The following is a 15,797-nucleotide window of genomic DNA, read 5'->3' as shown; positions in this document are numbered from 1 at the left end:
AGACCCAAAGCCTATCTGTAGACAATTGGACATCCCCTTACAGAAGGGTCACAAGGAAGAGACAAGCCAGTCAGGGTGCAGTATAGCACCAATGAAACATACAACTTCACTCTAGTTCTTTAATGCTTTCTCCTCCCCCCATCCCCACTATCATGACCTCAAGTCTACCTTACAAATCTGACTAGACCAGAACATGAACACTGCTACAGGTAAGAGCCCGCAGCACAGGGAATCCAGGACAGATAATCCCCTCCGGACCAACAATGAGAATAGAGATACCAGGAGGATAAGGGGAAGGTGGGGTGGGGAGGAGGGGGAATTGATCATAAGGATCAACATATAATCCCCTCCCAGGGGAATGAACAACAGTAAAAGTGAGTGAAGGGTGACAAAGGACCATATAAGATATGAAAATAATAATCTATAACTTATCAAGGGTTCAAAGGGAGGATGCAAGAGGGAGGGGGGAAAATGAGGAGCTGATATCAAGGGCTTAAGTAGAAAGAAAATGCTTTAAAAATGATGATCAACATATGTACAAATGTGCTTGACACATGGATGAATGTATGGATTGTGATAAGAGATGTACGAGTCCCCAATAAAAGTATTTAATAACAATAAAAAAAGAAATCCACATTTGAATAAAAGCACCACATAAGTTTCCATTACTGAATTTGGATGCATGCTATTTAGTTATCTGTGAATGACAGTTTTTGTTTTGTTTTATTGCCCCCCTCCCCCCTTAAAACTATTGTATCTTGATTTTCTTCTCTTACTACATTGGCTAGGTCCCAAATGCAGTGCTGCACAGAAGTGATATTGTTGAGTAGAAGTTGACACTCATGTTTTGTTCTCCATTCCTTGGGAAAAGCATTGTATGCCCATTATAATGAATTTGTGTGATGTTTTATGAGATTCAGAAAGATGTCTTTTGCTCCTACTTTGGTGTGAGTTCTTAGTGATGAATGCATTTTGAAGTTTATCAAATGCTTTTTTCTGCTTATGACATTTCTTTTTATTAATGTGGTGAATTACATTGGTTTTCTAATACTATTTATGGAATATACTCAGCTCATGAGCTGTACTACTTTCTCTACATCTAAATTTAATTTGCTAAACATTTTTAAAGAGAATTTCTTAAGAGTTAAAGATTGTCATTTTATGTTTTGGTATCTGGCTTTGTAAAAGAATTTGGGCATTTCCCTTCTTTTCACATTGATGATTTTCATTTTCCTGTCATATGATAATCTGTCAGTTTTGGTCTCAGTGCTATGGCTGTCCTCATAAAAAGTATCTGGAAATAGTTCTTCATTAAAAAATGTATGGAGTAGTTTGTGCATTCCTGATATTGATCCTTAATTAAAGATTTAGAAGTATTTACCATTGATATCATTAGGATTGCTTGTATAGATTTGAAATGACAATTTTAGTTTATCTAGAACTACTCAATTTTATATCTTCTCATGTAAGGTGTGTTAAGTTGGTTCTTTATTGAAATGTGAACGTTGTTCTTAATATTTTAAATGTATTTGCACAATGGCATTGATAATAACATCTTATTGTTTATTTATTATTGAGTGTGTAGTTATGTTTTGGGTTTTTTGGTTGTTGCTGGTTTTGGTCATTGGCTCCTTCTCTTCCTCCTCTGTTCCCAGGTGATTTGTTAATGATCAATTCTATCAGTGTTTCAAAGCCGTCATTGTTTTGTTTTGTTTACATTCTAGTTTTTTATTCTTAGTTCCTTTATCTTTTTGTTAGGTTTAATCCTTTTATTCTTTGTCCACTTCTTCAGAAGGAAACTTGGATGCTTTTTAATATGGTGCTTTCATTCGCTTGTGGACTATTTAGGAATGTGTTATTAAATTCCAAACTTTTGGAATGTTCTAGTTTTTCTTTTTTAATGATTTTTTAAATTCTGAATTAGATGGGGTGGGTTACCTTACAGACTGTCCATTTTGCATTCCACAATTTAAACCACTGATCAGTAACCCATTTCCATGTTCCACTCCCCCTTCTCCTGATTCTCTTCTCCCTGTTAGGGATCACCACCCTGCCTTTCACCCAGCCAATTACCGTTAACCTAGTCTCTTGCTGCATTTCCCACCCCTCTATTCCCTCCCTTGGGAGCCTTGAAAGTTTGTTCCTTTTGTGTGAAAGTTTTTGTCTTGATTTTTATCTGTGCAGTGGTGGTCTCATGCAATGTCTGACCATTTGGGGTTGACTAACTTCCCTCACATGGTGTTCACCAGGTCCATCCATCTCATGTGGTGTTTTGTGGTTTAAAATATTTTTTTCAGTGATGCATAGTATTTCATTGTGTGTATGTACCAAAGTTTCTCTATCCATTCTTTTACTGTTGGGCATTTGGGCTGTTTCCGACTTCCTTCTGTGGGCTGTGCTGTGAGGAACATGAGAGTGCCCGTTATCTGTTCATGTTACTGCTCTTACTTCTTTAATAATACCTCAGCAGAGGTATTGTTGGACTGAATGCAATTTCTGTTCTTAGTAGTTTGAAGTAGCACCATATTGCTTTCCACAAGGGATGTACATATTTATAGACCCACATGTTTGTTATTATTGTTTGTTTGTTTTTAGTTGGACTGTTGTTGTTTGTGTAAGAAGGTATTTTATCATTGTTTTGTTTTCTAGTTAGTTATTTTCTTTTGTAGTTTAATTCCTATCTTGTCAGAGAAACGTATTCTAAGAAAGCTAGTTAGTCTGTTTAAAATTAGTGTATGCTTGCTTAGGCCTCAAAAAGAACATGGGTACATTTCTACATATGTCAAGTAGATCAAGTTTATTAATTTTATTTTTCGAACTATGAATGTCTTTGCTGATTTTTTCTGATTATCTCATCAGTTATTGAGTGGCATGTGGTGAAGGCTCTATGATTCCAAACCTGTTTTTTCCCTTAAATTTTACCAATGTTTGCTTTGTGAAACTGTTATTGGGAACATACATACTTAGATTTTTTTCCCCTAGTAGACTGACAAATTGAGCATTACATAATGCCCTCTTGATACTTTGAAATGCATTTTGCAGTCAGATCTACTTGCTTTGATGTTATAATTGCTATCGTTGCTTTACTTAGGTTTGTATTTGTGTATTTGTGTGTGTTTTTTTTTTCAATCCTTATACTTTTCACCTCTCTGTGTTCTTATATTTATGGTTTATCATTTCTAAGAAGCATACAATTAGTCGGCTTTTGTACCAAGCATTATCTTTTACTTTAAATAATGCATACATTTGCATATAATGCCATTACGCTCAAATTTGGTTTCAGATCACACTCATTGCTATTTGTTTTCAGTTTATCCCACCTGTTTAATATTCTCATTTGAAATCCTCATTATTTTAATGGTATCAACAAATATTTATTAAATCTTCGTTATGTTCATATAATGAGCCCTGATAGCACAGAGGTTAAGCACGAGATTGCTAACAAGTTGTTCAAACCTACTATCTAGCCCATGGAAAAAAGATATGTAGTCTGTAAAGCTGTACAGCCTAAGAAACTCTCTGAGGCAATTCTGTCCTTTACTACAGGATCACTACGAGTTGGAATCAACTTCACAGCAATGAGGCCTTCTATTGTGCTTAATTTGTGATTGACCAAAAGATACATTGTACTTACGAAGTAAAACTTTTATTCACAAACTTGGATGTGAAAGACACTTGATTTTTTTTTTTCAAAAATCAAATTTAATTCAATTGCATCGCCTTTTACCCAGACTGATAAATTGTCATTGCATCTCTGTACCTATTCTCACCACAGCAGAGGTTGTCAGAAGCGCTAAAAAGGACAACCTTCTGGAATGGCTCACTGATTTCTTGTCCTTATTGATATGGCTGACATGTCTGTGTTAATCTGGGTTGACTATAGAAAAAAATCCAGAAACACTCATATGTGTGTAAGAGAGAGCTTTATATCAAAGAATAATTTTATATTAAATAAATATCCAGATCAAGTCCTTAAGTCTGATATTAGCCCATAAGTCTGATACTAGTCCATAGCTCACTCATTAGACTCACGCAGTCACATGCAATGCTGCAGAATGCAGGAAGAGCACAGGCCGGTGGGTGCAAAGTCTTGTGGATCCAATGGTGGTGGGCCCTTTTCCAGGACTCTGGTTTCCATCAGTGTGGCTCCACGTGGCTCATCAGTAGGAAGGTGAAGCAGAGAGAGTGTGATCTCTCCTCCAGGGAGGGAGAGAGGAAGTTCCCAGAAACCTCATGAGAAGGCTATACCCACAAGCATCATCAGGCTCTGTCCTGTTTCATAGGATAGACTTCACCCCTTCACTCTATTTATCAAGTTGATATGAGATTATGTAACTACTGCAATGCCCCAGTGTGCAATGATTCCCTGAAGGTATGTTTAGGTATAGTTTAAGATTTGAGTCCCCTGAGAAGGTCCAAATTGCCATTTGACCTGGTGTGAGAAGAGAGTGCTGAATTAAGAGAGATGGAAGCACTCCTTCAAAAGTATAGACTTTGATGGGCGATATGTCTAGAAAAAAAATCGCTTAATGTTTTTGTATTTCTGTGTAATAAATGTTTCTATGATATGGTAGTGATACTCTTGACATATTCTCTCTCTCTCCTTTTAATCATTTCATTGGGAACTCTTAACAGATAAAACATTCCATAGTTCAATCACCTCAAGCAGTATTATATAATTGCTACCACTGTCAGTTTCAAAATATTTTCTTTCTTTTTGAACTCCTTGATATCAGCCCCCCTTTATCTCCTCCCTTCTCCACCCTAACATCCAGGAACCCTTATTATTGTATATTATTATTATTGGTTTTGGCCATATCTTAAATCATCCAATATGTCCATTCAGCTATAATTCTGTTATATGTTCCCCTTATGTGGGTTTATGTAGTCATCATTACTATCACTTACTCCTTACTCCCCTTCTCCCTACTCTTCCCGCACCCTCAGGGAATCATTACTCCTTTTGCTGTTTCTGAAGGGTTATCTATCCAGGCTTTTATGCATCGAATAATCTTAATTAAACAAATGAGCCTACTCAGGCCTACCAAGATTAATGAGGTAAAAACAAAGACCCTAATGGTAAGGGGAGGGAATATTAAAGAACTAGTGGATAGTTATGTATTTCGTCAGTGCTATACTACACCGTAGAATATCATCCTTTCCATGTGGCCCTTTTGCAAGGGACTGTCCAGTTATGTTACGGGTGGGTTTGAGGGGTCTCCATTTTTTACATTTTCGCTTATATTTACTTTGCCACGCTTCCAATCCAAGATTTGGGTCTTGGTCATAGGGCATGTATTTTGAATATGCAGGTAAATCCTTATGAATGTAAATATTTTATATGTCAAAGTCTCTGGGAAGCTCAAAGCCTTAAGTGCTTGACTACAAACCAAAGGACTGGCATTTAGAACCCACACAAAGGTGTCTCAGCAGAAAGGCGTGGGATCTTCTGAAAGGCTATCACTCTGGAAGCCCTGCAGAGTTCCTGTACTCTGCTTAAGGGGTCATCAGGAGCTGAAATCAGCTGTATGGCAACTAACAACATCAGCTCCTCTTTTACTAAAATAATGTTTGACTGGATACAGGGATGTCTAGAAAGAAATTTGAAACGACTGAAATCCTAAGAATCAACTATTTTTTGAAAAACTTTTAAAATGTGTGTTGTTTCAGCTTGTAAAATCCCATTTCAATATAGCTATGTAGTAAGATGTACTATTATATTTGATGTTTTTGCTTAGGGAATATTTGTTAAGGAACAGTTCATTTATATCACAATTTAAACTTACATACAGCATAGCTATTAAGTCTATTTTAAATGGAAATGTTTTGGGATATGTTTGAAAGCTGATAATTAGAGCGATAGTAAGTGTTGGTCATACCTGCTAATTAGAGGCATAGTGTTGATTTTGTTATTGTGTTCTAGTTTTTTAATTGTACTCAACCTGATTCAACTCATCTTTAACTTGTTAATATAATTTCTGTATAAAATGTTAAAATACAGAATCATTCAATGTAACACTTTAAAATCATATTTTCTGTAATTTCATACTTAAATCTGTAAGAAATGTCTATAAGGTTGCCGGAAATTAGTTCTTCCCCACTTTCTAAATAAAAACTTTTGTGCCATCAAATTGATTTGGACTCTGGCCCTGTGGATTTCCAAAGCTGTAACTCTTGCTGGCCGTGGAAAGCCTCGTCTTTCTCCTCTGGAGTGGCGGTGGTTTCTAACTGGTTGCCTTGTGGTTAGCAGCCCAACACATAACTACTACACTACCAACCAAGGTTCATAATTCTACCACGCTCTAGATTACTCACGGGACACATCCATCATTGGAAGACATGCCAAGCATTCTACTTACCCATTTGTTAAATGATATTTGGAATCGCTATTCAAATTTTAAGTATTTATTGTAATATTATAAATGAAGTCCATAATTATCTTTGAGTGCATAATTTTACTTTCTTGTGATTTACTTGTATTTTGACTAACAGCTTTTATGCATTAGGTTAGGTATGTAGGTTTTTCCTAGGATTAATGCATCTTTTCATGACTTTGCTATTTTTGTAACATTATAGTTCATGTAATCTTTTAACTCCTCAATGTATAGTCTAACAACAATGTACTCACCTTTCAATATGAAAACAATGTGTTGATATTTTGATTACTTAAAAATGTTGTTAATATTTATGCAGAGTAAATATTTTAAAATTATATCTTGCAAGCTTTTTGGGAAAATATTCTGCACGGTGTATACATTTGTTAATAAGTAAGAGTGTAAAATAACTGTTCCCTATAAATTTCATTATATCTAACTGCATACTAAGAATTGAATTTATTACTGTTAGTTTATTAATTCATTTTATTTACCTTCTCTTGTTCCCTGCAGCCTCTAATAATTGCGTTAAATGAAATTTTTTTAACATAAGTTATCATTTGAATTTTTACTAATTTGTAGATCTATCTGTCTTTTGCATTGCATTGTGAATTAGTAGGATTTTTCTATATCTTAAAATAAAAATGCTAAACTACCACCTGTATTGTAAAACAAAAATTAGATTTTCCTTGCTAGATATAAAGGCTTTTAAAATGAATTTTTGACATTACTCTAACATTTTTTTTCCAGATAAAGGCTTATGTTCATATAATCCAGGTAAATTTTAGCATGTGTAGTGTTTAATGCATGTATGCATATGCACAGTTTAATTGGTTTTGTTGTTTTGTGCTTTGTCTGCTATTGTGCACATGTTAAATTTCTGAACAAATTATCAGTAACATATATTTTCTGCCTATAAAATTTCCAGATTTTCCATGTTGACATCTTTATTATTTTAGAATTGAAAATCATGTGTTTCCATATAGTGATTTATTCTCTCAATGTGTCTAATATTGTCTCTTTGGTACTATTCTGTCAGTAAAGTTTGTTTAGTATGTATTATGTTATTATATTTGCTGTTTTGGAAAAATTGTATTTACTTGGAAATAATTTACAATGTAGTTGATTTATAGAGGGTTTGTTCGTGTTGAACAGCCTAAGCATGTGAAATTAGAACATAATTCAATCTAAACTGTTTGCTGTAGTTTCCATTAATCTTAGCAATTTTATGCTATTACCCAAGGAAAATTATATAACTCTTATATAGTATGACTTTTCATTTTACATATGCACAGAGAATATAGTATGATATTTTAAATTAATGTTCAATTTTGTTAGTCACTGGGATGTCCCTTGATTTTAACAATTTTCATTTGAAAATGTGCTTTAGCAAATTTTAAAACTATTTGTTATAACTTGCCCTCTTAAAAATATTAAGAAGTAATTATGAAAAGCCTCAGAAGTACACTCTTACGTTTTAAAATCCTCTGGGGTAGACTACCAATTCAGCTGATATGGAAGAAAAGAGACGATGTTTATTCTCTTATCTCAAGCATAAAAATTGTAAGAAAAGATAGATGAAGAAATTGTTTGCTAGAGACTGGATATCAGGCAGTTTAAGGACAGTAAGTCCCGAGAAGGTAAACAAATGATTTCATCCTTCCCTGAATTATAGAGATAAAGCTGGAGTTTGAGAGACCAAAAAGGCTAGAGTCCACAGAACAGGTTCTGGGAAGGAGAGAATTGCATAGAGAAAGAACTCCAAACTGTCTCTTGATTTTCAGACTCTACTCGAGGCCTGGCAAAGAACCACTGAAAAGGATTAGAGGCAGTAGTGCCTGAAATATTGGTTGTTCTTTTAAGGAAGACTGGAAAATTTTAAATCCAGGTATCATTGTGTTGAATAAACAAAAATACCTGACCTCATTAGGAATAATTAGCTCTACACTGAGAATTATAGCACAAAAATTAAGTATGCATACTAAAAACAGGGATTGAAGGATCCTTATGTTTTTAAGTAACAGAACAACATTTAAGACTATAGGAATAGAAAACTGAAAATCACAATGGCTGGCACCATATAAAATTTAACTAGATTTTATATGGATAGGAAAACAACAAAAACATGAAAAGGAGGTAATTCAATAAAATCCAAGCTATAAAGGGTACAGATGCTCAATTAGTAAGTATATTGCAATAATTATAATAAGTGTGTTTTATGTGTCCAAACCATTAAGTACAGATCTGGCAGATATAAAGGACCTACATAGAACATCTATATATATTAACCACAATATCTGAAATATAAATATTGAAGGAAATTATTGACAGAATAAACATTTCAGAGATAAATATTAGTGAACTTGAAGATATAACATAGAAATTATCCAAAATGAACCACAACTAAGAGAATATATTTTCAAATTAAAGATTATCTATCAACTGTGAGACAATCTCAATCGCTCTATTCCCCAGATATCTGAAGTTCTTGCGGAAGAGAAGAGGGGAAGGAACAGAATTATTTGTAAACAACCCAATTAAGTGTAAACAACCCATTCAGTGATTATATCAAATTTAAATAGTCCACATACCCCAGTCAAAAAGGAGAGATTATCAGATTGGATACATTGAAGCCCAGACATAGAAGATATGACAGGATCCAAATCTGCCTAAAAGAAACCCACTTTAAATATAAAAACCCATAATCGATTTAAAATCAACAAGTGAAAAAAGATGTACCATACTAGCACTAATCAAAAGAAAGCTGGAAAGGTGATACTAATATCAAACAAGGTAGGATTCAGAGCAAAGACTATTATGAACTATAAAGGAAGTTATTTCGCAATATCAAAGGAGTAAATTAATCAAAAGCACATAGAAATCCTAAACATTTCAAAGGTAAACCTAACCCATGGCTATGGAATCAATTGTGATTCAGAGTGACCCCAAGTATTAAACAAATGCTTCACAGTGATTTTTTTCGTCTGTAATCTTTGCAGTTTAAAGGCTCAAACATAGCAATTGTGAGGGCCGCATAGGACCAGGGAATGCTTTGTTCTATTGTACACAGAGATTCGTTCGCTGTGTGTTGCAAATGGCATATGTTATAACTACAATAACAATAATAGAGCTTCAAATTACATAAAGAAAAATTATAGAGAGATCATCTGACAAAAACAAAGCTACGATCCAATTATGTGCAGTTCATATCTCATAACACTGCTCTCTATAAAAGAGCAAAATACAAATCATTTGGAAGTGAAGTATACCAAAGGGTAAGCCAAACGTGTGCTTGTGCAAAAAGTCTCCAACAGAAAGCTGTCATACTCTGCTAACATTAGAGAAAATATGCTTTAAGACAAGTACAGTACTCCTACAAAAAGGTATATTTTACAGTAACAAAATTCTAATTTTGTTCAGAAGATGTAGCAATTATACACGTAAACATACTTAACAATGAAGCCTCAAAATATAGGAAGCAAATGTGAAAAAATTGGAGAAATGTACATCTTAATGCTACACAATACTGAGTAACTCACTTTCACTAGTAATTACTCTCAACTAAACAAAAAGCTGAAAAAAATTTATCTTTTGATATGAATTACAACTTTATGAAAAAATAAAAAAAGCAAAATCCTCACAATTGGACAATAGGTAGCATCATGATAAATGGAAAAAAAGATTGAAATTGTCAAGGATTTCATCTTGCTCTGGTCCACAATCCATGCTCATGGACGCTTCAGTCCAGAACTTAAACACTGCATTGTATTGGATATATTTGGTGCACAAGATCTATTTAAAATATTGAAGAGCAAGGATGTCACTTTGTCGACTAATGTGCACCTGATCTATACACCAGGGTATTTTGAATTGCTTCATCTGCATCTGAAAGTTGGACATAGAATGAGGAAGACTGAAGAAGAATCCATGCTTTTAAATTATAGAGCTGGCGAATTATATTGAAAGTATCATGGACTGCCAAAAGATAAACAAATCTGTCTTGAAAGAAATAAAACCAGAATACTCCTTAGGATTGTGAATGGCAAGACTTGGTGTCACGTATTTTGGACATGTTACCAGGAGAGGCCAGTTCCTGGAGAAGGACAGCATGCTAGGTAAAGCTGAAGGGCAGCAAAAAGGAAGAAGTCATGCAAGCAGATGGAATGACACAGTGGCTGCCGTATGGGCTCAAGCTAACAATTGTGAGGCTGACTTAGAATGGGACAGTGTTGTATTCCCATACACTTAGATGTATCACGTCTATAGGGAGGCCAAGTCAGAACCTAGCAACAGGGTACAGAACAAGGATGTAGACTTACACAACACTAGCAACTGATTTGACTTAAATGACTGCAATTGGTTTTCCACCCAGCACTAGGAGAATGCAGTTTTTTTCCCCAAGCGTATGAGGGGGTACCCCCCACCTTCCACCTCCCAAAAAATGGAAAAAAGTTCCGCTGGGTGGAGCTTTCGTAGCACACATTTTTTCCAGCTAGGTGAGCACTGAGCAACTTGTTCTGAGTTAGTGCTTCTAGTGACATCGCCTGAGAATTTTTTCACTGTGAATTTTTTCATAAAAGCCATTTTTCGCTTGAACTTTGTTTCTTTGATGGCCGATTTAAGAGAACAGCGTGTGGCTGTGAATTTTTTTTTCCTGCTCAGAAAAAATGCCACAGAAACTGTTGTGATGTTGAACACAGCTTACAAAGACTATTAGCTCTATAGGAAAAACTCAAGTGTACCAGTGGTTATCTCGTTTCAAAAAGGTAAAATGTTGATTGATGACAAACCTTGTTCTGGACGCCCGTCTACTTCCTGAATGGATGGAAATGTCTACTTCTAGTGCTTTTGGACTTCATTCCACCAGGTCAGACTGTTAATCAAGCTTTCTATTTAGAGGTTCTGATAAGATTGTATAACAGTATGTGACACCAAAGGCCTGATTCGTGGTGGAGGGGGGACTGGTTTTCCCACCACGACAATGCACTTGCTCATGCAGACAACTCAGTGCACCAGTTTTTGGTAAAAAACAGCATTCCTCTCTTGCTCCATGCACCTTACTCACCTGACCTTGCTCCACGCAACTTCATTTCTTCCCCGAATGAAAAGGCCATGAAAGGACAGTGATTTGATGACACAGAAGAGGTGAAGCAAAAAACAAGGGAGGTGTTGTTAGCCATCCAGACAGATGAGCTTAAAAAATGTTTCCAAGAATGTAATTGTGGATTTGACACATATTAAGTATAAAGGAGAGCAAAAAACTTAAATACATAGCTCTGAATAAGAAAAATTCCAGGTTTTTTTTTTTGCTGGGGGTACACCCTTGTATGTAGAAACAAGGAAAAAATTTGTCAGATATTCTCCAAGATAAGACCATATGGCACACTAACCAAAGTAAATTTAAAAGAATTAAACAAGGAGTTCTCATCACAATAGAACTGAATTAGAGATCAAAACAGAACAAAATGTGAAAATATATATATATATTTGGAAGTTGTAGGACAACCATCTGAATCAGTGGTTCTCAACCTTCCTAATGCTGCAACCCTTTAATATAGTTCCTCATGTTGAGGTGACACCCCCCAAACCATAAAATTATTTTCATTGCTATTTCATCACTGTAATTTTGCTACTGTTATGAATCGAGCGACCCCTGCTAAAGGGTTGTTCGAGCCCCAAAGGGGTCTCGACCCACAGTTTGAGAACCGCTTATCTAAATGATCCATGGGTAAAGAAGATACCATATAGAAAATAAAAAAAATAAAAAATCAACTGAATGAATACAAAAACAGATACACATTTAAAACCATGCAGTTAAAGCATGCTTCAAAGGAAGTTTATATGGCTAAAAAACAGTTTTTCTTCTACCTTTTTGTTTTTAGGTGCCATGTCACCTTACCCATAACAGAACAAAATGTTGGCCAGCGCAGCACCATCGCTATTCTTGTGCCCATTGTTGCAGCCGTGAAGTTTACCTGTCTCGTTGCCGGTCTCTTTTTCTGTGGCCCTGGACTTTCCAAAACTTGATACGTTTCTCCAGTGGTTGCGCTTTCTTGATGGTGGTTCCAGAGTAAATGGGATGACGTCCAGACGTTCTCATTTCTAGGGGTCTTTTGGGGTACTTTCTCTAAGACTGCCCCCCCCCACACACGCATTCTTTCTTCTGGCCATGGAAGGGAGATTCATTATTCTTTGCCAGTTCAACAATTAGAAGATGGCAGTGCTTAGCCATGCTTCCTTCTTCATCGCCCAGATTTCGCATGTATATGAGGTGAATTAAAATGCCGAGCATGGCTTGGGCCAACCTCACGTTATCACCAACGTACCATGTTTACTTTTTGATCATTTAAAGTAGTTTTATGTTGCAGTTTTGTCAAATTCACAACAGCATTTGGTATTTTGATGTCTGTTGTCATGGGTGTTGATTATTGGCGCAAATAGAATGAACTCCTTGACAGCTTGTGCTTCTTCACTATTTATCACAGGTAGCATGATCCTATAAATAGAAACTTTTAAAGAAACGAAATCAGAACTAGTAAACAAGAAAGACATGCCAGGTCCCAAAATGCATGAATTGTACAAAATCTATAATAACTTTATATACTAGCAAATAATCATTCAAAAAAGTTATTAAAATATTTTAATTCTTAAAAGAATTGAAAACTGCGAACATTTTACAACATAAGTACAAGAATTGTGTGCTAAAAGTCTAAAATTAAAATTTTTTTTAATTTAAAAAAAGTCTAAAATATATTGCTGAAGAAGCTTGAAGAAGTAAAGAAAGGAACAGACAGTCCACTTTCATGGACGGATCGATTGAAAGCTCATGTTGTTAAGATGGTATTTCTCTTCAGATTGGTTCATAGATCCAGCATAATTTCAGTCAAAGGATGCTAAAACATTTATGAAAATATGTAGGATCGATAACAGTAACCAAAAAAGGGGGTGGAGCAAATTTATAGAACTTGCGATCTTTACCTTCCAAATTTCTAGAAAACGACAACAAACGTTCTATTGGCGATGATTTCCAATAGAGGTCCCAAGACAGTTCAGTGGGAACAGGGTGATTAACAGAATGAAGTCAGCTGCATTGTTCTTGTTGGTGGGGCCACTGAATCCACACCGACTCACAGCAGCACAGCATCTGACTTTGTGAAACTGCCTGAGCTTGGCACCATCCTTACCATCGCTGCTGTGTTTGACCATCCTGCTTCAGCACTGTGTCACACCGTTTCTTTGAGGATCTGTCCTTTTTCCATTGACCCGCTCTCCTTTCCCAAGCATGGTGTCCTTTTCCAGGGACTTACTCTTCCTGATGATATGCCCAAAGTACATGAGACAGAGTTGTGCCGGCCTAGGTTCAAAGGACCATTTGGCCCGTATTTCTTCCAAGACAAGTTCGGTTCATTTTTTTGGCAGCCTGCAATATAGTCAGTATTCTTTGGCAATATCATAATTCATATATCGTATAATATCATAATTGCTCCATTGCATCCATTTTTCTTAGGTCTTCCTTATTCATTGTCCTGCTCACATATTCGTTTGACGCCGTTGAAAATACCATGACAGGAAGAGGGTGCACCTTCCTCCTGAAGTGACAGTTACTACAATCAGAATGTGGCCCCCAGTGGTTGAACAGTTGTATCCATAAGGTAGATGGGGGAGAGTCATGGTGTCACTAGGAGATCGCACTGGGGGTCACTTCACTGGGAATGACAACACCCAAACAACTTTCTAAAAAACTTTTTGCAGTTTCACCTGAAATGTATTATTTTTAATACAAAGATCCACGTAGTTAGTTTTAATAGATAAATCTTTTATTTTTTGGAAGCCCTGCTGACATGTCAATATACTTACAAGGTCAAACGTGTATGCCAATTTATGTTTTCATCCTTCTGACATGCTCTGGAGAATCTGCACAGTGAAGTGTGGAACCATGGACTTTCATCTGGCTGTGCTTCCATTCGCACAGCTATTTAGTTGCCAGTGTTTTTAGAATTGCTTATTTTGTCAAATTTCCTGAGGTTTCAACTACACTGTCATGGTGTAATTAGTGTCTGTGAACTTCTCTGAATACCTTTTTGAGAATGAAGTGCGATTAAAGGAAAAGGTAAAAAATAAAAAGACCTTGACTTAGTCACTACAAATGTTATAACTAAGAATATTATAATTCAGTGTGGCAAGATTTTACAATCTAATTTTGTTGTTATATTCATACAACCTAAGAAATATTAAAATTTATCATTGTAATTGTAATTTATAAAATTGCCCTTGAGTCGATGCTGACTTATACTGACCCTATAGTCCAAGGTAGAACTGCTCCTGTGAGTTTCTGAGATTGTAACTATGGGAGTAGAAAGCTCCATCTTTCTCTCAAAAGGTGACTGGTGTTTTCAAACTACTGACCTTGCATTTAGAAGCCCAATGTGCAACCACTGCGCCACCAGGGATTCTTCTATTTATCACATATTATTCTATTATTAAAATTGATACTAAGTATCACTAAGGATTCCTTTTGATCTAGTATGGAAGGAGGTTCATGGGGAGTGTGGTGGAGGTGAGACACTACTGGTGAATATTGAATAAACACATGAAAAGATACTCAACATCGTTAGTCATTAGTGGAAATGTACATTGTAACCACACCTGCTCAAAGTCCTAAAAGAAGTAATGGTCCTGAAGCAATTGAATATCTAGCTATAAAAAGATTAATTCACATTCTATCTCACAGAGTCCACACACACACCAAAGCGTAGAATGAATTATAGATCTAACTGTAAAAACGAAAACTATAAAACTCTAAACAGAAAAAAAATATTAGAAAATCCTCATTAGTCAGTTAGTCAGAAGTTTCTAGATACAACACCAAATACTGATGAATATAAGAACTTGTTGATAAATCAGACTGCATCAAAGACAAGCGACTGTCTGGTAGAAAATACATGCAAATCATCTTTTTTATAAAGCGTTTGCATCCAGAATAAATTTTTAAACCCTTGAAACTCAGTAGTGAGAAGACCAACACAGCAGTGATGTACCCCTAGGGGGCTTCAGAAAGTTTGTGGGGAAATTCCATTATTTTTCATTCTATTTTTCCATAATCTTCAAACTTTCTGATGTTCCCTGTATTTCTTAATTCATGAGGTGATATCGTACGAATTTGCCCTTCTGTGTCACCTGACTCCACTCGGCAGGACATTCTCCAGGCTCTTCCTGCGGTGGCATGCTTCAGGTCCTCCCTCCTCTCTCAGCTGACCAATACTCCGTTGTACGCATAGACCGCATTTTCTTTTCCTATTCATTCATGGGGGCATGTTAGATGTCTCCATCATTGGGCTGTTTTTTAAAGTGCTTTAAAACTTGTTTGGTAATTTATGAAACAGTTGGAAAAAAACTTACCATATTACCAAACTGTTAAAACAT

General features: G+C 35.7%; 1 protein-coding gene across 31 annotated transcripts in view; it reads left to right on the top strand.

Annotated features, from left to right (window-relative positions):
* RIMS2 (regulating synaptic membrane exocytosis 2) overlaps positions 1 to 15,797 on the top strand; it is a 438,267-nt gene that overhangs the window by 199,392 nt on the left and 223,078 nt on the right. For 12 of the 31 annotated variants that reach the window (XM_045287752.1, XM_045287764.1, XM_045287851.1 and 9 more), the window contains one exon: positions 7,125 to 7,151. The exons of the other annotated variants lie outside the window; for them this stretch is intronic. In XM_045287752.1, coding sequence (XP_045143687.1) covers positions 7,125 to 7,151 — 27 coding nt within the window. The remainder of the gene's footprint in view (positions 1 to 7,124; positions 7,152 to 15,797) is intronic. 31 annotated transcript variants of the gene reach the window in all.

This window comes from Echinops telfairi, unplaced genomic scaffold (genome assembly GCF_000313985.2).
Source record: "Echinops telfairi isolate 266 unplaced genomic scaffold, ASM31398v2 ScPeMD7_1;HRSCAF=3_0, whole genome shotgun sequence".
NCBI lineage: Eukaryota > Metazoa > Chordata > Mammalia > Afrosoricida > Tenrecidae > Echinops > Echinops telfairi.
Note: the sequence above shows the minus strand (reverse complement) of the source record. Positions and strands in the feature narration are given on the sequence as shown.